We start from the raw sequence: 21786 nt of genomic DNA on the forward strand, positions 1-21786 counted from the left end.
TATAATGTCATCTATACGATGATTCGAAATTTGATACGATTTGTGTTACAAGGAGTGATACAAGCTTTATAGGTCCGCGCGCGATAGCGCACGGTATGCACTAGTACCTCAAACCTACAGCAACAGAAGGGATCTGCACCTTGCTTACTAGCTTTGATATGCTTTTCTTCCTCTTTTATGAGCACAGATGATAGCTTTTGAAGGTTCAATTTATATGATCCACAACTTTGTATTAAATATATAACTTTATCAAGGTATCATGTACTATTTGCATACACTTAGAATCCATGAATCACATAAATATAATACTACCACAAATATCTCAAATGTGTATACCTCTGTTCAAAAATAATCTGAATTCACATCCAAAAAATGAAATGGTATTGTGATGCTTATTGTTTTGCCACCGCATAACACTAGCTAATCTCACCAGAGGGCGCGACAAAGTCGCGCCAGGTTTCTAGTGATATCTCAATTTGAAAACTTAGTACAAAATTTTCAACTAAAAAAAATTGGAAGGGCACCTAAGAGTTATCAATTGACATATCTACTTTCAAGTACAAATCATAAGCATTGTAAAGCTGATCATACATATATCTAACTATTTATAGGTCCCACCTTAAGATGTTGTCGACGAACAGCCATTGCCCTTGCCTATGCCACCTGAAAATGTTACATCCAACACCCATCAGTCGCCTTCGGAACATGGTCCATCGATCTTTGCGCAGTAGTACTGGAGACGAATAGTATGTTTGACTTTCGGCTGTGGAATTGTATTGGACTGAAATGATCGTTTGATTGGTGACTGCTTGGCTGGGTGAGTGAGACCACTGCTGAGAATAAATGTAGTGGGCCAAATGTAGTCCGCTCATGACTAACCAGCCCGGCTCGGCCCAAACTGATAGGCCCAGCATGTAGCCCAGGTTGATCGTCGACTCGCCACGAATCCTGGCTCGGACCAGGTCATGCCCCGTGCGGCCGACCGCCGACGTGTTCCGGCCTCTGACTTCGCGGAGGCCACGTCCCTGCACGTGTCACCCAGCGCGGACACGTGTGGCGCGGCGGAGGCATCGGCATCGGCGCCGGCCGCCGTACGATGCTTCGCTTTGCTGTACACGCCGGTGCGCTCTCAGGAAGCACGAACACGTCATCGCCCCGCGGCGCCCGTCTTTATCTCAGCAAGCAGCTCCATCTAGAGACCCCGCAGGCAGTCGCGTACGCGCGCGTGCGATCCTCGTATCAGTCCATCTCGAGAATTCGGAGGTCGTCGGCTCGTCTCGCGCGCCGGGGATGGAGGACGCCGCCGGCGGGAGGAGGCAGCAGGAGATGGCGGCGGCGGGGGCGTCCAAGGCGCAGAGGGGGGCCGCGGCGGCCGGCGTCTCCGTGCACGAGTGGCTGCAGCACGTCAAGGCCTCCTTCCTCGGCCTGGTAAGCAACGTTAGCCAGCCATGAAGAAGAGCGGACGCCTCGTCTCGGCTCCCGATCGCGGTGCGTCATGGAGGGTTGGTTCGATGATGTGGTGTGTGCGTTTCCAGGTCCGGAAGGTGACGGCGAGGAGCGAGCAGGAGGCGGCGGAGGCGGACATGCTCGCGGCCAAGGCGCAGGTGGAGGCAACCGACGAGGCGGAGGCCAAGAAGAAGCAACTCGCTGATCACTGACGAATGATCCCGACATGATCCCGACATGTGTGGAGTAGCACCTCGCTGTTTGCTTCCAGTGTGATGGTGACAGATTCTGGACTTGCACGCTGTCTCTTAGGTCGTTGTAACATGAACCAGCTACCATTATTATTGTAAGAGGAACTGTGTTATTCAGTGTTTAACTTAGATCAGATGAGCGCCTAAGACCGTCCACAGCGATAGGAGGAAATGGAGGAGTAAATCTACTGTTTGGCACTGTAGATGTACTGTTTGGCACTGTAGACAGAGAAGGCGTGGGAAACGAGGCAAGAGCAAATTTGCTCTTGCTCTTGCCATTGTGGACAGCCTAATAACCCTCTGGACTGGGCTTGTTCGTTTCTCCCCTCTTGGGTTTGGGGGTGTGGATGGACCTTTGATTGGAAGAGCACATGACCATTCAGAATTTGGGACTGCGAGGAACAAGCGACGGTTCGGTCAAAACTAACAGCAATCTAACCACAAGCTAACACTCGGATCCGAAACTCTTGAGGCACTGAGTGCCATGTCTTAGCAAGCAAGAGCATACGGCTACCGAGTCATCACCCTGCACCTATAAGCCATCAAAAACTGATGCAGAGGATTGACCTGAAACAAGCAGATAAGCAAAACGCACCTGACGCCTGAGATTACAATTTACAAGGAGACGGTGGCGGAGCTCGCTCAAAAATTTAGATGGGGCTGAAGATACCTCCAAAACTATTTGACTCCTCATTAGCCATCTGATGGGTGATGAGATCGGCGGCAACGCCTCACCTGATGGGTGATGAGATCGGCGACAGCGCCTTTATTATTCTAGGACGATTATGGACTAGCACAAGTTCTAGCAGATTAATTAGCCGTAGAGCGCCGGCCTGCAGTAGCCAGCAGAGGGTAGCCGGCAGAAAGAGGTACTGGCGGCCAACAGCGGCACTGTTGGAGAAACACACATTGGTACCAGCACGTTAACGCACATTGGTACCAGCACGTTAGTGCCGGTCAAATAGGAGCCGGCACTAACGTGCATGAACCGTACAAAGCGGGTACGTTAGTGCCGGCTAGAAACTCCAGCCGGCACTAACGTGCCATCCCCCAACGGTCAGCCCGTCTGCCACAACGGTCAAAAGACACGTTAGTGCCGGCTAGTGATTCTAGCCTGCACTAACTTGGTCAATTGCATGTTAGTGCCGGCTAGTAAATCTAGCCGGCACTAAATGTCCACACTTAGTGCTGGCTAAATCCACTAGCCGGCACTAACTTGCCCCGTATAAGCCAGGCACTCCTTCTTCCCCAGCCCGACCATTTCATTTGGCCGAGCTCCTCCTCTCTCTCATGGCGTGTTAGAGGGGAGGTGCTGCCCATTTTACCTCAAATTTGTGAGGATTTCACCCATCCAAGTGCACCAAAGGTTAGTAGCTTCTTCCACTCTTCTTTCACGGTGTTTATTCTTTGTTTCATGCTTTCTAGATAAAGAAAATAGTGATATTAAGGTTGAGGAAAAATGAGCATAATTTTCCAATTTATTCATTAATTTGAGTAAAATAGAATCGATTTGTTACTTTTTAGAGAAGGTTTTCTAGATAGTTTAACTATGACACATTTAGAGTAATTTTTTTGAATTATTTCACGGGGACATGTGTATATGTTATTATGCAAAAATTTAAGGATTTTAAGGATGAGGAAAAATGAGCATGATTTATTAATTTGTTCATTAATTTGAGCAAGGTAGAATTGATTTGTTGCTTTTTAGAGAATGATTACTATATAGTTTGACTATCACACATTTAGAATGAGTTTTTTTGAATTATTTCATGGTGACATGTCTATATGTTATTGTGCCAATTTATTTTGCTATTTAGTTTAAATTTACTAGATAGGTGGTCTATGACACATTTACATTTTTTTGAATTACTTCATAGTAACATGTTTTTAGGGATAATGAGCATGATTTTTTTTAATTTGTACAGATGGACCGGCAATGGATGCACGGAAGCCGGAGCACCTCGGCGTGGATTCAGGGTTTAGATTCTTTTCTCAAAGCGGCAATGGCAAATAGGTCGCCAAAGGGTTTAATGTGTTGTCCATGCAGTGTTTGCAAAAATAAAAAGGAATTCCGAAAAAGAGATACTCTATGGAATCACCTGGCCTTGAATGGTTTCATGAGTAACTATAGTCTTTGGACTAAGCACGGCGAAGTTGGAGTTATGATGGAAGATAATGAAGAAGATGACGATGGTGATAACAATCTTCCAGATTGGACATGGGTTCATGAAGCAGGTGGCTTTCAAGATGAACCAATGGACGATTTCTGGCGGGGGGCAGATGATGTATATATCGAGTTTGCATCACTCTACGATTTATACCATCAAGATGCCCTTCACAAGTCCCTCGTCAGTGTATGGTGCATGTAAGTATTGTCTCTCATTTCATTATTTTAGCCTTGAGTGTTGATTGATCCCCGTTTTTCTTGTGTCCCGTAGGTCAAAAATTCAAATTTGCCGAAAGAAGAACTTTCATAACGTCGGGTTCTTCGACCCCGATATTATACACGAGAAATCGCTAGCGCTAAATTCTGGAGACATAGTCAATGTTATATACAGGGGGTTGCGTAAAAATAGCATGTGTCCCTTCATTCTCTTGCCATACAACCATCAGTGAGTCGTTCTTTGTTAGACTTTTTTTTCAATCCCTTCGTATTAATAATACCATTTAATAACTATTATAATCAACATTAATTGGTTATGCGTATGTATATGCACAGCTTTCATTGGATATTGCTTTGTATTCGGATTGAGGAGCACAAGGTCTTGGTGTACGACTCGTTAAGGCAAGATAAATCAAAGTACCAAGATATCATCGAGGTGGTAAATACTGCATGGAGTCGCTACCTCCACAAACACATAGGCTTGCCCATAGGTGAAATTGAGCCTCTTCATTGAGTGACTGATTTTCCGGTATGAATATACTCTCGCTACTAATGTCATTCGGAATAAAACATCAAAAAAATTCTATATCGTAACCCACATTTGTCCATAGTGTTGGAGACAGGGCCAAGGAAACAACTTATGTGGATACTACGTATGCGAGTGGATCAACTCTTTTGCAAGTGAAAAAGGGCAAATGACAGTGGAGGCATTCAATGTACGTGAGCACAATCACATCTGCTCATTATTTTAATTCATTATTTTTTATTCTCATGTTTTTATCGAAAAATGTGACAGCATTGGCGGATGAAAGAAGAACTCATTGAAATCGCTCGGATCAGGGCAATTCAAGAAGCTATATGTGGATTTCTACTCGATGAAGTCATAAATCCTAAGGGCGAATTTCATGGCGATCTCCGTCTAAGCGTCGCCCAAGAAGATCCGACGACGAGGAAGCTGATACGTTATTATAGTTGATGTAATATCTCATGTACTTTTGAACTCCTAAGTGTTCCATACATGACATATAATATATATATATAAATATATAATTTAAGTGTAATATGCTGTTCTAATAATACTGTGCAATGCAAAGAGTACGACTATGTAGTCACATACGCTAGAAATACGCATAGCCATACGTATAAAAACGAAAAGAAAAGAAACATAAAGAAGAAAAAACATTTAGTGCCGGCTAGTTATATCAGCCGGCACTAACCTTGCTGTCAGAACTCGGGCGGGGGCGGGCACGTTAGTGCCGGCTGGTATTACGGACCGGCACTAACATACGCACGTTAGTGCCGGTCAGAGTAGCCGGCACTAACGTCTGTCACGTTAGTGCCGGCCATTTAGTGCCGGCCACAGGGACCGGCACTAAGCCGTCCTGTGACCGGCACTAATGTGACTTTCTCCAACAGTGCGGGTAGCAACGGTCTTCAGCATGCTGCAGCTAGGATGGCGGAGGCGACGACGCGCTAGGGGCGTGCAGGTGCAGGGTTGTAGCTTGATGCCGTGATGTGCGACGCGGTGATGGTGATAGGGTCGCCGTCGCCGTCGTCTGTCACTCGCGCAGCTCAGACAATCGCATGCCAAATTAGGGATCTGAGAGTTAGACATACCGGTGATTATTCCCTGATTCCGTGAGCATTTGTTGGCCTGGTGAGCTCTCTCCTACTTGGACTTTGGTCTTTGCTCGCACATATATCTCCTAAAAACGAGGTTGGATGCAGTGCCGCCAGACTGCCAGAGGCTGGGATGCAGTGCCTCTTCTCCTCACGACCACACACCTAAGAAAAAAGAGAGGACGACCACAATACACCTGACTATCTGAGAAAGAAGAGAGGTGTACTAGAAGCTTCCTGCCTGCGGTAGGTGGGGCAGCTGCCCCACCGTGGGGAGCTCCGCCTGAAGGAGAGACGACCCATTCTAAGACACACACAAGTCAGACTGTCATAGTCGGGCTCTTTCCAAAGCTCAACGCAGGCCCTGCTCCTAAAAATTTTCACCCAAAAATTTTCACCTCCTCTTTAAACACATGTATGAAGCACTAAAAATAATTAAATAACAAAACTAATTACACAGTTTGGATGTACACGACGAGACGAATCTTTTGAGTCTAATTAGGGCATGATTAGCCATAAGTGTTACAGTAACCCACATGTGCTAATGATGCGGTCAAAGGCCTCAAAAGATTCGTCTCGTGGTTTCCAAGTGAGTTCTGAAATTAGTTTTTTAACTAGTGTCCGAAAAGCCCTCCCGACATTTGGTCAAAGTATTGATGTGACATCCAAAATTTTTTGATTTTGGAACTAAACGCCCCCTCAGCACTGGGAAGCCACCTTCCTCACCGTCACCGCAGGGCATGTTCCGACACTTGGGACGCAGGTATATACGACAGCACTCCAGAATGCAGCAAGGCAATTACTTCTGTTAGCATGTTTCACCCTCTTCTTCAGACTATTTCCATTTACTTCTTCAGACACGTCAGATGTTTCCTCCTTGATTTCCGTAGGAATTTAAAAAATGACCATTTTCACTAAATTCGCAGCCCCTGTATGCGCCTTTCTTCTTATCTTCCTCTAGGAATTCCGAAAGAACCATCCTCATTTACCTTTCCGTCACATCCAGCAGCTGAGCCTTGCTTACTTTTGTTTTTCATTCTCACAGCCTTTATTGACCTCCAAACTTTATTCAATAAACTGTACTTTTTGCCATGCAGATGCTCAGCCATGTCATAGGCGTTCACACACCTGATGCTGCAGCACTCACACCATATGAAGTAGCCTTGTTGAACAAATTCATGCATTACTCCATCGACCAGGATGTGGATTTTCTTAGGTACGTTGCTAGGGCCTGCACGGCTGCACCTGATGCTGCAACACTCGCACCATACGAAGCCAGCTTTCTTTTCAGATACTTTTTTCCCTTTAAGATGTTTTTTTACGATTAGCCTTACCAGTTGCTCTCACTTGACAGACTGCACAGCTCCAGTACTTGCCAGCAATTTGTAGTTCTGTTGGCTCAGTAGTTGTAGAACTCACATTTTGTAGTTCATCTTGTTCAGTAGTTCCTGGAATCGCATTTTGTAGTTCTGTTTGCTCAGTAGTTGCAGAACTCACATTTTGTAGTTCATCTGGTTTAGTAGTTGCTGGAATAACCTTTTGTAGTTCTGTTGGCTCATTAGTTGCAGAAATCAAAACATTGCTTTTGTGAACAACTTCATATATTGCTCCATTGACCAAGATGCAGATTTTCTTAGGTGCATCACTAGGGCCTGCGCCACTATTATCATCATAAACCACCTGGATGCCTCTAGAGTGAACCAGCTTGGCCAGGTGCTTTCTTCCTTCATAATGTTTGCTCAGATTAGCCCTACTAGTTGCGCTCACTTGACAGAGTGCGCAGCTCCAGTGCCTGGCAGTAGTTTAGTACAGCAGGTATCAAACATTCGAACTAACGCAGGGCATCAGGGCATTCTCAGAAGGGAAAGGAGGCAATTCTGCCACAAGAATATCTGAAGTTCGGAATCTGTATACCAGTGGGTGACAAAAGGGCAGAACACATTAACACAAGATCCGCTTGACCGAAGAAAATGAGCTATTGCAACACCATTTGTCCATTTCCACTCACAAATGTACAGTTAGGTGTTGTCAGATGGCCAAAATCACAACCGGAAAACAACAGCGAGTAGGGTTACAGACAAAGAGACAACAATGGGCCAACAAATAGCGTTCACGCCAATTCGACACATGGTTGGTATGTACATTGCAACATTGTACACCCGTTTCAGCCAGGTCCAGCATCAGGCCTATGCTTCAAGAGCCATTTCCTCACTATACCTGTTCATCACGAGCCATTCTCCTCGGCCACACTGATCATAAAGAGCTTGGGTTAAAATGGATTGAAAGTAAAATACTAGCTGCCATCGTCAGACAGGACTCACTGTGTCTCGGAGCGTTCTGTGTCTCCAGCTGACTGTTCTGCACCACTGTCGTCCTTGTTCCGAGTAATCGGCTTCTTGAACTGCACCAGGATCATCGTCATGTTATCGCATCCTTCGCCGCGCATGGTTGATGGAGCCAGGCATCTATCAAGCACTCTTTCACATACTGTGGAAAGTCTTTCCTCCTGCATTTTGTAATTTTTGTTTCTTTCCATGAGTATAGCCAAAGCCAAGACATCCAAATATCAACATTAAATATAACTTGGTACTCACTGTGTTTATATGCTCACGGATGAAATCAACCAACTGTTGGTTTGACATGCAGTCCCTGATAGTCGTAAGAGTATGTACGGTTGTTACTTCTAACACAAGCAATAATTGTGTGATGCCAGAAATATTAATCTAGAGGAACTTACCAAATGCCATCACAAGCCAAAACAAGAAAGTCATCATCGTCACAAAGCTCCACCTGCACAAAAGAACAAATTACAAGAACTATATCAACGAGAAGGAAATGATAACACAATAGCCTACGTAGTAAACTGTGATTTGCTGGAGGAGTGTGGAGCAACTGCAGAATTAACTTACGATGTTTATGTCAGGATTTGCGGTCAAAATTTGCTTATCAGGGGTCAAGAACTTGTTTTGTTTAAATTCCATGTCTCCTAAAAAAGTATTTGAGCATTTAAGACATCCATGTAAGGTGCCAGGTATTGACAAAAACCAAAGAAGTTAAAAATGCATACCAATAGCCCTGGACAAGTTTAAAGTTCCATTTACACGCCCCATTTGGATGTAACCCCCTGCATTTTGTATCCTTTCTCTCTCTGCCTCAAGCTCTGGTTTATGGTCTCTGGACAAATTGTATGCCTGTGTTATGTGGAAGAAGTATAACTAAGATGATTGTACATAAAACTTTATGTTGAAATATTAACACAAGGAGTAACAACAACAACTGACCTGGCCATTCCTTGAGATGACACAGCGCGAATCACCAGCATTTGCCACAATGAGTTGCCTATTCCTGATTAATGCTACACAGGCTGTACTCCCACAATTTGGCCCAGTAAAATCAGAATGTGGTCCCTGATAAAATAAATAGCTGTAAGACTGCTATGCTTTGGTGGATGGAAATGGAATGCTCATTTTCAACAAAAGAAATAGCATCAGTATTAAAGAAAACTTTCAAAATGATAAAGTTGCTTCCCAGCACAACAGCAAGAATAGGATCCTAGTTCAGGAAATTGAAACCCACTTTTCAAGAGTTAGCGATACAGCCATCAATTTTAGATGTCAAAGTTAAAAGAATAAATTTCCTTCTTATTATGGTATCCTTTTCAAGAATTAGCATTGTTAGGTAACATGGCCAACAATTTTAGATGTTAAAAGAATGATTTTCCTTCTTTGCATAGGTATCATTTTTAGGCTTTAAACCATAAGTATAGCACGTCTACCTTAGGCCCTGTTTGACAGAGCTCCCAAAGCAGCTTCTAGGCTGAATCCAGGAGAAGATCTGCAGAACAGTTTTTTCTGAGAGAAGTGATTCTATGCTGATTCTATGGAGTGTTTCTCTGAAATGAACTAAGGAGCTGGGAGCTGAAAAAAGCAGCTTCTCCTGATTCACTTCTCACACTGGATTCGTTTTTCCCTAAAGTTAATCTTAGAGAATAATTTTCAGCCAGTGAATCACTTCTCTCAGAGAATCAGCTCCCACGGAGAATCAGAATCGATTGGAGCTCTACCAAACAGGCCCTTACACACATTTCAGCATGTATGATGTTAGCCAAAACAAAAACAAAAAAGTTGTTTTTTTACAGAAATCTTAGGACTGTACCAAATTAATTTTAAAAAAAATGCAGATGTCATCCTCTCCTATACATGGCAAAAGGAATACACAATTGCGAATCCATGAAGGTTCCACAAGTACCTCCTCAAAAGCCCAATCATCACGTCTATCGTTTGAATCACTTCCTTTAGGGGACCAAATCAGGCCTTCTATTATGCCAGTAAACTGATTTATCTTATCTCCAAGTGCTTGAAGTTCCCGCCATCCTCTTTGACCTTGCATCATCTCGTCCATTCTGAAACAATTCAATCATAATTTCTGTTCACATCATTTGCCCCAGATTAGCAGTGGAGAAGTGAATACGCAGTCATGCTAACAACAAAAGATGTTGTTATACCTGAAGAAAGCTCTGTGGACAGCAACACCCAGGTCACCAGCTGCATAGGCCTCAGTGTTTAGAACTTCTCTGTGTAGATATTTTGCACAGAACTTGGCAACTACTTTTCCTGAGGCAAGAAGGCATTACAAAGGGGTCAACAGGCCATTTTGGTATGATGTGTAGTCAATTATACACTGAAAAGGCACTGTTCTTTGCAGCTAAGTTACCTCCATGTCCATCAAAAACGCCAAAGAAGGCAGTGTCATTATCAAGATCTAGCAAAGCCGAGTGCTGGAAAATTGCATAAAAGCTTAGAAACTGCAGAATACTGATCAAACACGATCATAACTAATAAAAATAGTGAGATTCCATATGCTCAAAAGATACTTAATCAAGCACATAAAGAACTGTATGAGTACTATGCTAAGAAAATAAATCATAGCTTCTCCTTGAATAATATTATTACTCAACAAGGAATATCACGCATATTCATGGGTTCCAGTATTAAGGTTCAAAGCATAGCCAATCTTTCAGTATAATGTCAAACACATTGTTTAACTTATGAAGCATTGCCAATCCAAGAACATGGTGAACTCAAAAGAAAAAAAAAAGTTAGACCATGTTGTGTCATGCTCAACATCAGGACAGAGTAGCAACTAGCAAGGACAGAAAGTAAAGTTCACCATTCAACTAAAGAATTATGTTTCTAAGTTCAACAAATAATTTATTTTTAAGCGAAAGTGGCATGTGTGGAGACTAAGAGGTGATCGTTCCTTTAAGGTCAAAATCACAAAACGCCAGTTCTCTCAGGTGCATAGCTCTGCTGACCATCGCAGTTAATAGCCACATAACCCCTCAGCTATCTAGTATTTAAGGGAAAAACTACATTCATCATAGCAATATTTGGTATTTCTTTCTTTTTTTATTACTTTCTAGAACATCCTATATGTTAGTTTCCATAAGTACACCTGGTTGTACTGACTGCAAATTTTCCTAATCAGACTCTTGACACCCAAGTTGGATTCCAAGTTACATTTGATGAGTGCGGTAAAATTTTGCTGAGTTGGCCCAAGTCTTGAGTCGGAATCCAACACTCAGCATCTGTATCCAAGTAAGTCTTACAAGACCAGGAACATCAACACAGATAGTCACAACGAACAAAGTAATTGATAAATAGGAACTCACAGCATCTTCCATAGTTGCACGCCATCCTTGCATAGATGAAAGGCCAAATTTAAGCTTATCATTTTCACCATCTTCAGATAGCTTCTCAGTTTTTGGAGTGCTAAGATAAACCCCCATTCTCCCAAATGTACCTAACATATGTCAAATGGAAAAGAGATTTACTGATCAATAATAAGTTAAGGAGATTATTTACAGAAGTAAAAGATGACACAATTGCTGCCATAAGTACACAACAGACCATAAACATTAAGTTCAGCAATCCACGTGAAATGGAAGATCACATAGTAAATAACTAAGTTCAGAAAGAGATTGCCAAGTCAGGAATGCATATATAGAGACATTAGCTATACATATCTGACAATACAGTTAAATCGCACGAGCTTTAAAGAGGGATGTTGTGGGTCAGCTAAGACTTCAAAATTTCAGGAAAAAAACGCACCCGCACCAATTGGGCTGTAGGTGGCTGGACTAGATTTAGTAGGATACCACACATTTAGCCAAATCTGTAGCTAACTGTATACATATATGGGTCCGTCTGGTTCACTTGCTTATACTAGCCTGGGTCGGATATGGAGACAGGCCAGCTTAAGCCTGTATTCACTAGCAGGGCCGTACCAGCAAATTCGGGGGCCCTGTGCGAAACAATGGACCGGGGCCCTAGTGGCCTAGTGCAGGATCATGAATACTAAGCGATAGCAGCCGGCAAGCACGATGTGCTGTGTGAAAGCACAAATGTTACAAGTCACACGTGTGACTGCCAGTTAAATCATCACAAAAGGCCCAATAACTGTTTTTTTGTTCCGAAACAATTTTTTTTGTTGCTAGAACAATTTTTATTGTTTGAGCAACAAAAAAAATTTCTGAAAAAAAATTTGTTCTAGCAACAAAGCATTGAGGGGTCTGGTTTATTAGGCCGATTTTAAGTCCAAAAGACGGAATCTTGGAGAGGTTGGGATGCTGTGACAGGTCCACTCGAGATCACACACGTGACCCCGAGCAGCACCCATGTAAAAGGAAGTGACAAGTGATATGTCTACGACGATTTATCTTTTAGGAGCAATTTGGGCCATGTTTTACCACAAATTGAGTCAAACAATCAATTAAATTAAAGTCTTTACATGACTATATCTGATGTATACCTAATATTTTGGGGGCCCTTCGAATTCGGGGGCCCTGTGCGGTCGCACGGTCCGCACGTGCCCGGATACGGGCCTGTTCACTAGTACATCTGTTTGCCCTTATAACTGGAGCCTGGTTTAACTTTGTTGTGTTTGGTTTACCTACACTACTAGTTACCATCACCTCTTCTTTTCAAGCGGTGAACTATTCAGTCCATCACCTCCCGTTCTTCTCTCATTTTTCCAAGTGGAGGAAGCATTCATAGAGAGGGAGGCGGAGCAGCCATAGCAACAGCGGGCACACCTCCATTCCTGGCAGCCGCTATGAACTTCAAGCTGGCACAACTCCGTTCCTGGCAACGGCGAGGAGGAGATTTCCGTCAAAGAACCCTCCGGATAGGCTCCCCGTCTTCCAGAAATCACGCAGTTCGAAATGAATTCCTCGCCGATTTGCTTCGCCCACATGCGGTTCTTGTCGGAAATTAGAAGAAACAGGCGGATGCGCGGGCGTGCGGGAGGTCGGCCGCCGCGAACACGCGGGCGTCCGGAGCTCCACCCCAGCGGCCGCGCGGGCAAGCGCCGCCGCCGCGGACACGCGGGCGTGCGGGAGCTCCACCCCGGACTGGATTTATTTGCTCACAATCACAGCAAAGGAACAGGGTCACTACTCTTAGACAACCCATCCAAGCATAGGGCTACTCACCAGCAAGAGAGGTGATCCGAGCCCGGATGGATCTCCAGTCCCCGGTCCACGCCAGTGCAGCAGCAGTTGGAGGCGGAGACCGCGCCTCTCGACGAGAGAAGACTTCGGGTTGGTGCGGCCGTGTCTGGTGGCGTATCCCTTCGCCGCCGGTGAGGTCGCCGACGGCGAGGCACGGCGGATTTTGGGGGATGGAAGAGCGAATTCGGGTACTGGAGACGTGCACGGGAAGAATTTTGAGGGAGAAAATCGGAGGATGACACGAGCGGACCTGGGGAGGAGGACGAAGGACCAGTGGAGACAGGAGACTTCCGGATCGTGGAGACGCGGAGATTTCTTTCTACACAGTAACGCGGAGATGACAGTGTGGGCCAAGCGAGAGCTTCCCAGCAGCAACGCCTAGCAGACCCACCAGTCGGAACCCGTCGACCGATCTTCGGGCGCGTGGACCAGACTTCGAGACGAACGAGGAGCTGGGACTGGACTGGGTTTACAGTCAAGGAGGCTTCGATTTTCTGACAACATTTTTTTTCCATTTTTAGATACTTTTTTGTTGTTTTCTGAGAAAAATAAATTCAGACATTTTTTATGAGCCAAAAAAATTTTCAAGTGAAAATTTGATGGGTAGAAAAAATTTCAAGAAAAAAATTGGTGCGATAAAAAAATTTACGAGAAAAATTTTGACAGAGAGAAATTTATCAATTGAAAAGAAACAAAAAAAAAGTACATCCAAAAAAATTTGTATGCAAAGAAAAAAAAAACTGGATCTGGGCGCCTCCCCGCCGCCGCCGGCCCGCCCCGTCGCCTCCCCGCCGCCGGCCATGGAGCAGAGTGAGGCCCGCTATGCCTCCCCCTCCCCGCCGCCGGCCATGGAGCAGAGGGCCCGCCGCGCCTCCCCTCCCCCGCCGCCGGCCATGGAGCAGAGAGAGGCCCGGCGCGCCTCCCCTCCCCCGCCGCCGGCCACGGAGCAGAGGGGCCCCGCCCGCCTCTCCTCCCCGCCGCCGGCCATGGAGCAGAGAAAAAGGGGTGGGGGAAGGAGGACAGCCGGCCATGGAGCAGAGGAAAAGCGCGCCCCCGGGCCCGTGCAGCGCATCCCCACCGGCGGCGCCACCCCCTCCACTGCTGCGCCCCCTCCGCCCAACTCGGGTCCCCCTGCGCTAGATCTGGGGAGGACGAAGGAAGAGGAAGAAAGGGGAAGGGAAAGGAGCCGGGAGCGCTTGAGAAAAAGAAGGGGAAGGAGGAGTGGTGGGGTCCACCATGTGGTGGAGTAAGGTGGAGTCGACCGTGACTTTTGCAACTTCCGGTCAACCGTAATTTCAGCATTGCGACTTCACGCTCCGCTTCTACTTTTCTCCGGATATGACATGAGGTATAGATGAGCAGAAGGCCCAAGGCCCGGTAGCCCGGCCCAAGCACGGCACGGGCCCGAAGACACCGGGCCCGGGCTAGGCACGGCACGGGTCCCAGGCCGGGCTTGGGCCGCCAGGCAGGCCCGTCGGGCGGCACGGCACGGCTTGCAATTAGTGGAAGACACGGTAGATGCCCGTTAGCTTATATATAACTATAATTATATACTTATATATGAACTTATAACTTGTCATTTGTCAATAAATTAACTTATAGATGTAACTTATGTGTTTTTTAATAATTATGAACTTAATGATATTTGAGAAATGATATTTAGCTTATATGATTTTTTAAATATTTGTGAAATTGATATCCTCATATATTTATGGGCCATTTGGGCCGGCCCGGCACGTCATTTTGGTTGGGCCATTTGGGCCGGCCCGGCACAAAAATAGGCCCATGGGCCGGGCCTGGGCCGTCGGCCAAGCACGAAGCCCGGAGCAGCCCGGCATGGTGGCACGACGGGCCAAACTTGGCCCGGCACGATCGAGCCGGGCCCGGGCCGGGCGACCCGTTTGCTCATCTATACATGAGGAGCCTCCACCATGGCACCATGCTTTTCTTCCTGCTAGTCGCCTCTTAAAGATCAGTTAACGACTGGACCAGCTAATAGTGGGAAGAAACCATTTCTAACGGGGGAAATCGGCTGGCCACGAAAACAACCCGGCGATCCAGCCCCGCTGCTCGAAGAAAATAGAGGCACAGCGAAAGGCGAGAGGCGGATTCCGTGTGCTTCGATGTTTTTCTACTGGAAGGTTGGTTGCTGTGGTTTTCTACAGTGACTGCAAGATCCACCAGAAAAGAGGCGCTCCAACCTGATCTCTGAAGGAGGAGAGATGGATGGATGGCACACTTCCGTCGGGCTGTGATCAAAAGGGTATCGATGATTGGGTACGACGGGTCAACCCCGACGCTCTTTAAAGATGAGTTTGGTGAGTGTCCGGTTGTTGCCTTGTTGGTGATGCCTGATGAAATTGTTATCCCCGTGAGTTGTCGTATGTCTCAGATCGCATCTTTGGCGGGCTGCTTTGCCTCGCGTCCTGGCGAGCCTGCCTTTTTCGTTGCTTGTGAAAATTAAGGTTCGAATATTTGAATTGCGGGCGCCTTGTGAAAGCAGATGGATAAATTTCTTTCAGCAAGAGCCCCGCGGCCTGGTCCATGCGGCCCATGATAACGAGGCCAGGAAGGACTTGCCTTATGCTAGGCCCATGATTTATGTGACATGATAAGAAGCCCATGTTTCTACATGGGCCGACCGTGCGTGCTTCCCAGCCCAACAACCGAACTGTTTACCTTTTTACTCCCGGTGTCCAATTATCCATCACGTTAACCATCGGCGGCGAGTCGTCGGAGGTAAGAACCGTGGTTTCACTTTCACCTAATCACATGCATCAGCAGTACAGCACGAGCACGAGCACGAGCACGAGCACGGAGCACCCAAGCAACTCCAGATCTGAGTGCTTAAACTTTTACGAAGATTTTAAAATTACCATGCTTCACATGTGACCCTGTAGCTAACACATGTGACGCCCGCACGACCCGAAGCAAGATGCGTCCCGTGCGCCGCGCCCGAATCTCGACGCGGCCATACATATGTGATCCCAGAACGACAAGAAAACCAAATAAAAATGGTGATAGCGAAATGCGTTTGCTAATTGCTATCTACTAGCAAGTTAACGATCCGTGCTGCCAATAAACGCTTTTCCATTTGTAACATCGAATTTTGTCTGCTGGCTAATATAATGATGCTGATGAACTCACAGATGAAGAGGATAAACCAGATCGCATCTCGACCAGGAAAAAAAGCTGCGAATATTCTGCAATGGAAATTCGCATTTTGTTGTGGATGCTGGCGTGCCAGCGTGGCATTGGCAGAGGTTCGTGGTTCTCCAACCCAGTCAACACCGCCGAGATGCCGGTTGCGGTGAGCCCGTCAACCCTCTAGCCCGTTTGCAAAATCTCCACGGCTTGGGAATAATAATTTCCTTGTATTTTTTCTTATTATAATCGACGTGCCAGGCAAGACACACTCAAGATTTGTCCACGGCGTCTGGATTACTATATTTTTCTACCTATTCACCTCTGCCCATGTGTAGAGAAAATAAAAATGTTCCTGTGCAATATTGTAGAGGAATTTATTAGTTTCATTGACGTATAAATCCAATCGCACTCTCCCTCCGTTCCGAAAAAACTGGACGTTTAGGACATGATCACGGTAACCAAGGTGGAGTTAATTAGAGGGTATTTTTCCCTGTCCGCCCCTAATAAATAGACCAGAGGGTGCATTTCTTCCGAGAAACAGCTTTAGCCCAGTTGGCGAGTGGAGCTAGGCGTGGGTTGCACGCACCACAGTTCTCTCTTTTCCTTTTTCTCCTTTTCTTCTTTTTATTTTTCTTTTTCCATTTTTTCTCCCTCCCTCTCTCTCCCCTTCCTCCCTCCCTTCGCTGCCGCGCACCGCGCACCCCCGAGCGCCGCTCGGCCCGCCACCGGCCGCCTCCACGCGCGCACGCCCCGGCCCCCTACTCGCTCGCCCCGCGCGCCGTACTCCCCCTGGCCCGCGCACCCGCCACTGCGCCTCCTGCCCCACTGCGCGAGCGCTGCTGCACGCGCACGCGCGCGCGTGTGCTCCACCCGCCGCGCCGCCCGCCGTGACGTCCGCAGCCGCAGCAGCTCGCTGCTCCTGCACGCGCACCCCACCCCGGCCGACCCCACGCGCGGCCCGCGCACACACACGCGCGCGAGCACCGTTGCTGCCGCCCTCTGCCCTCGCCGCGCAGGCCGCCGCTGCGCGCACGCGCTCGCCGCTCCGCTCGGTGCCGCCCTCTGCCCTCGCCGCGCCGCTCGCCGGCCGCCCCGGTCCCGCTCGCCTCTGCTCCCGGCCCCGCCCACGCACGCCCAGCACCGCGCCCACGTGCGTTCACCACGCCGCCCGTCGCCTAGCGACAGCGCCTCCACGTGCTCTGCCCGCGCGCCAGCGCACGCGCGCGCACGCCGCACGTCGCCGCTGCCACCTCCCTGTGCTCGCCACTGCTGCCGTTCACACCTGCCCGAGACGTCCCGTCACCCCTGCGCCCGCCTCGCCCCGTGCGCCACTCCACGACGGCCGCAAGCAGCCGGAGCGCCATTAAAGGCACCCCGCGCCGCCCGCCAGCCACCACCGCCGCGTTCCACCGCCCCACCGCCTTGCTCGTCCTATAAAAGGGGCCCTGCACCGCTCCCCGAACCACACCACACCGGCCACCACCGCACAGCCCTTCCCTGCTCCCCAACGCCGTGCCGCGGGTGCCAGAGCCGCTCGCCGCCCGCCGCAGTAGCGCCGCCTCCACACTCCACCCCGGCTCGAGGTAAGAGGGGGAGTCGAACCCCTTCGATCCCCTCTCTCTCTTGTCCCCATCCCCGGCCGCCACCATCCCTCAGGGCGTCGGATCGACGCCGGCGCCGAGCGCCCCCTCCCTCTCCTCTGTTCTGCATGGGGAGAGGAAGGAGAAGGGCCCCAAAGACCCCCCACCTTCCCTCTATTTACTAAAGAACCCCACCCTTTATAACCCTTTTTTCCCAAAAAGACCCTTCCTGTTTTTCCTTTTGCAAACAAACCCTCCCACCATATATAATTAATTTTAAATAAACCCCTACACCATTTCAGTATGTCCCGGATATTTCTAGAAATTACGATCAAGCCCCTCCACTTTCAGAGATAATTTCAAATAGGCCCTTGAGTCTCGATTTAACCCTAAATCCCTCTCTAACCTATCATTTTATGCGCCCAACGATCCCCGATCGACCTGGAACTTTACCACACCAATCCTAACATAGTTTTGGCCATGTCATTAGGAAACCGCCCTAAAATATCACTCCTATCTCCATATTTTAATTATTTCCGATTCGAGATCAACGATAAAACTTTTATTTCTTTTTCTTGATTGTGTGTTTGTTTGTATGCGTCGTAGATCACGGTGTGAACGAGGGAGAACCCGTCAACGAGCAGTACTACGAGCAAGCGAACGAGGACTAGTTCTGCGACCTCGAACCCGAAGGACAGTACCTCGATCAGGACTTCCCGGACGGCTTTGAAGACGGCAAGTTCAATCCCGCCCTTTGATGCATGTTTTGTCCCAGTTTTTATAAACACAACCTATTGGCCTGTTTTACAAAATTGCATACGTTTTGCCTGCTGAAAACATGGTTGGATAGCCACCCCTTGATTTGTTATAACTATTCCTTGACCACCTAGGTTAATGTCTGAATGTGTTTGGACGTTAATCGCTATTAGAACGCGTAGGACCTTAAACTCAATACAATTTGTTTTATAAAGGAAAATGTGTGAGTGTGTGGGAAGGAAAAAATGTGGAATTTCGAAAGATGAGTTTAGACGGGATGGATGACATTTCTGTGTGATTTGCCGATTGGTGTGCCCGTGCCTGTGTGGCAGAGCAAGGAAGGGAGATATCCATCTTGTCACAACTAAAGACCGAGTTGGTGTGTCATCTCACCTAACTCCACTATCGTGCCAACCACTCGACCGTTGAATGGGCAACGGCTTAGCATAAACCCCACTAGTTAGTCTGATAGCCATTAGGAGGGCTGAGAGCAGCGGGTAATCAAGGAGAAGGGATTAGCTCTGTGTGACTTATGCCCGGTTAAAACCTCTGTGATAGGTTAACGACCCCTTGGTGGATCCCGTGATGGCTAGTCAGGTCTAGCTAAGGTGGGTAATGGCTTTGTTGGGATCTACACCGATACTACGGTGTTCGAGCTGTGGTACCCCGCTTGTGGGTAAAGTTGCACACCTCTGCAGAGTTGAAATCTATTCGAATAACCGTGCCCACGGTACTGGGCGAGCTACGGTGTGGTCACGCAACTAGTGTTTCTTTTGGGATGGGTCAGCGTGAGTTGTTTTTGGAAACGTGTCCGGCAGTTGTGCCGTGTGCTACGGCGGATGAGGAGTCCGGTAGCAGCTTAAAACTTGGATCATGTGTGGGTCAACACTACATGTTACTCGGTACAAGAAAACTGGTTTTGGAAATGCTTTCTTTCAAATGAACCCTTGCATAAAATTTAGCTTTCCGCAAAAGTAAACCTTAACCTTATCCTTGAATTACCCTGTGCATTATATTCTGTTTATTCCCCCTCTGTGGGTATGGTTGGACTTGCTGAGTACGTTTGTACTCACCCCCATCCTTTATTTTTACAGAGGAAGATCCAGACTTCGTTCCTGATGACGCTGAGTAGGGGTACCGTCCTGCACCCAGCCTTGCCTGTGGATAGGGTCACCCGCAGGAAGTTTCGTATGGCGCAAGACTCTGATGACCCCCTCTTCGTAGTTAATGTAGTTGTATGGGTTTTAGTTATAATCCTCGCGATAGTGGCGCTTCACTACCCATTACCGCGTAGAGTTGTACGGTGATGAACCATCTGATGTAATAAATGTGTCATCAGCCTCCTGGGACTGATGTTGATTTCACATTTAAGTCTTCTCTTATGAGGGGACGCTTCAGCGTGGTTGGGACGCGTTTTGCCGCCGCGGTTCGCTCGTTTCGGCCGGGAAAACGTTTTTTGATGGTGTTGGCGCGCCTTTTGGCCCTTTTTTTAGCTCCTTCGACCAGGAAAACAATTTTGCGATGGCGCCACTCCCTCCGACGTTACAGATTCACCGTGGATATTTAAACTGAGTTGTTTCCCTGCCGACGCTTGCTTCCCTTTGCTTTGCTTTCTCTAGCGACACTTCTTTGTTTTTCTTTCCCTGGCGACGCTTCATGGCGCAATGGCTGATGGCAACGCTGCCTTTGACCTCAACATTAGATTAGAAGAAGATGACGACGACGGCTTCGATCTTAACAATGGTAACACTTCTTTGCTTCTTTGCTTTGCCTTGCCTTGCCTTGCTTGCTTTGCTTTGCCTTGCCTTCCTGATGGCAACGCTTCTTTGCTTTGCTTCTTTGCTAGCTGTTCATTTAGAGGACGGCGGCGGCGGCAACATTCCCTTTGACCCCGTCGAGCATGGAGATGACGACGGCAACGCTACCTTTGATTTCAACGAGCATGACGATGACGACGACAACGGTGGTTTCGATCTGAACGAACCTGTACATGATGAGCATGCCAACGGTACTACCTCTTTTTCTTCTCTAGCTGTTCAGATCGAATGTTCTTCTTTTGTCGCTGAAATATTCATGTTCTATTTTTTATAGGATTCGATTTGAACCTACCACTAGATGAATTTGGAGCGGTTGATTTTGATTATGTACAAAACCTAGCTGGTGAGTTCTTTGTACTACTACGAATAAGCTTGTTTTTTTCCCTCAAGTAAAGATCATGCCGTGATTTATTTGCCTTGCTTTGCCTTGCCTTCCTGATGGCGACGCTTCATGCCGTGAGTGAGTATTTGTACCATGCATGAATAGGAAGCATGCTGTGAGTATTTATATTTAGATCATGCCGTGAGTTAGTATTTGTACCATGCATGAATAAGCTTGTTTCTTTTTTTGTATATTTAGATCATGCCGTGAGTGAGTATTTGTACCATGCATGAATAGGAAGCATGCCGTGAGTATTTATATTTAGATCATGCCGTGAATGAGTATTTGTACCATGCATGAACAACCTTTTAGATCATGCCGTGACTTAGCTTGTTTCTTTTTTTCTATTTTTAGATCATGCCGATCAAGTAGTCCAACCGAAGCATGACTATTCTGATAATGTTAGACAACAAGTGTACCAAGCACTTTTGATGAGAAGCAAGAATGGGCGTCTAGGTAAGCACGATACAACAATTATTTCTGAGCAATTTGGAGTAAAGATTAGAACATCGCAGCGCATATGGAAGAGAGGTAAAAACCAACTTGCTCAAAACATTCCGGTCAAGGTTCCTAATTTAAAGAAAGGTAGAAGTGGGCGTCCAGCAATCCCTATTGATTTGGAAAATTTGAGGAACATTCCTCTCCAACAAAGAATGACCCTAGAAGATGTCTCTAGTAGACTTGGTATTAGCAAGACTAAGATACATAGGTATTTGAAACAGGGTCTGCTTAGGCACCATTCTAGTAGTGTCAAACCTTACCCCACGGAGGCTAACAAGAAGACTAGATTGAAGTGGTGCATTGACATGATTGACCAAAGTTTGCTTGATGATCCAAAGTTCAAGGATTTGTTTGACATTGTGTTTATTGATGAGAAGTGGTTCTATCTCTATC

At 47.0% G+C, this 21786-nt stretch overlaps 3 protein-coding genes, 1 long non-coding RNA gene and 1 pseudogene across 5 annotated transcripts; 2 read left to right on the forward strand and 3 right to left on the reverse strand.

Annotated features, from left to right (window-relative positions):
* Positions 1-318: 318 nt before the first annotated feature.
* Positions 319-5956, reverse strand: LOC120671395. Its single transcript, XR_005673631.1, has 2 exons — positions 5698-5956; positions 319-663 (listed from the first exon to the last, which is right to left on the reverse strand). It is a non-coding gene; the product is annotated as an uncharacterized LOC120671395 (long non-coding RNA).
* Positions 1076-1826, forward strand: LOC120671392. The gene is made up of 2 exons (XM_039951700.1): positions 1076-1428; positions 1536-1826. The coding sequence occupies exons 1-2, from the start codon at positions 1291-1293 to the stop codon at positions 1656-1658; spliced, it is 261 nt and encodes an 86-aa protein (XP_039807634.1). The 5' UTR covers positions 1076-1290; the 3' UTR covers positions 1659-1826.
* A 595-nt stretch (positions 5957-6551) lies between the features above and the next one.
* LOC120669438 lies at positions 6552-7925 on the reverse strand (annotated as a pseudogene).
* Positions 7642-13526, reverse strand: LOC120671391 (probable protein phosphatase 2C 58). 2 transcript variants are annotated; one of them, XM_039951698.1, is made up of 12 exons: positions 13193-13526; positions 11372-11502; positions 10414-10477; positions 10205-10313; positions 9949-10102; positions 8982-9107; positions 8768-8891; positions 8610-8686; positions 8438-8490; positions 8295-8349; positions 8022-8206; positions 7642-7949 (listed from the first exon to the last, which is right to left on the reverse strand). In XM_039951698.1, exons 2-12 carry the CDS (start codon positions 11486-11488, stop codon positions 7925-7927), a joined length of 1089 nt encoding a protein of 362 aa, XP_039807632.1. In that variant the 5' UTR covers positions 11489-11502; positions 13193-13526; the 3' UTR covers positions 7642-7924. The 2 variants fall into 2 exon arrangements, with proteins under 2 accessions (XP_039807632.1, XP_039807633.1); XM_039951699.1 differs by having other exon boundaries at positions 12794-13231.
* Positions 13527-20357: 6831 nt separating this feature from the next.
* LOC120669439 lies at positions 20358-21625 on the forward strand. The gene is made up of 5 exons (XM_039949194.1): positions 20358-20436; positions 20540-20701; positions 20785-20853; positions 21247-21423; positions 21615-21625. Exons 1-5 carry the CDS (start codon positions 20358-20360, stop codon positions 21623-21625), a joined length of 498 nt encoding a protein of 165 aa, XP_039805128.1.
* Positions 21626-21786: the final 161 nt, after the last annotated feature.

The sequence above is a fragment of the Panicum virgatum genome, chromosome 4N, assembly GCF_016808335.1.
Source record: "Panicum virgatum strain AP13 chromosome 4N, P.virgatum_v5, whole genome shotgun sequence".
In the NCBI taxonomy this organism is placed as follows: Eukaryota; Viridiplantae; Streptophyta; class Magnoliopsida; order Poales; family Poaceae; genus Panicum; species Panicum virgatum.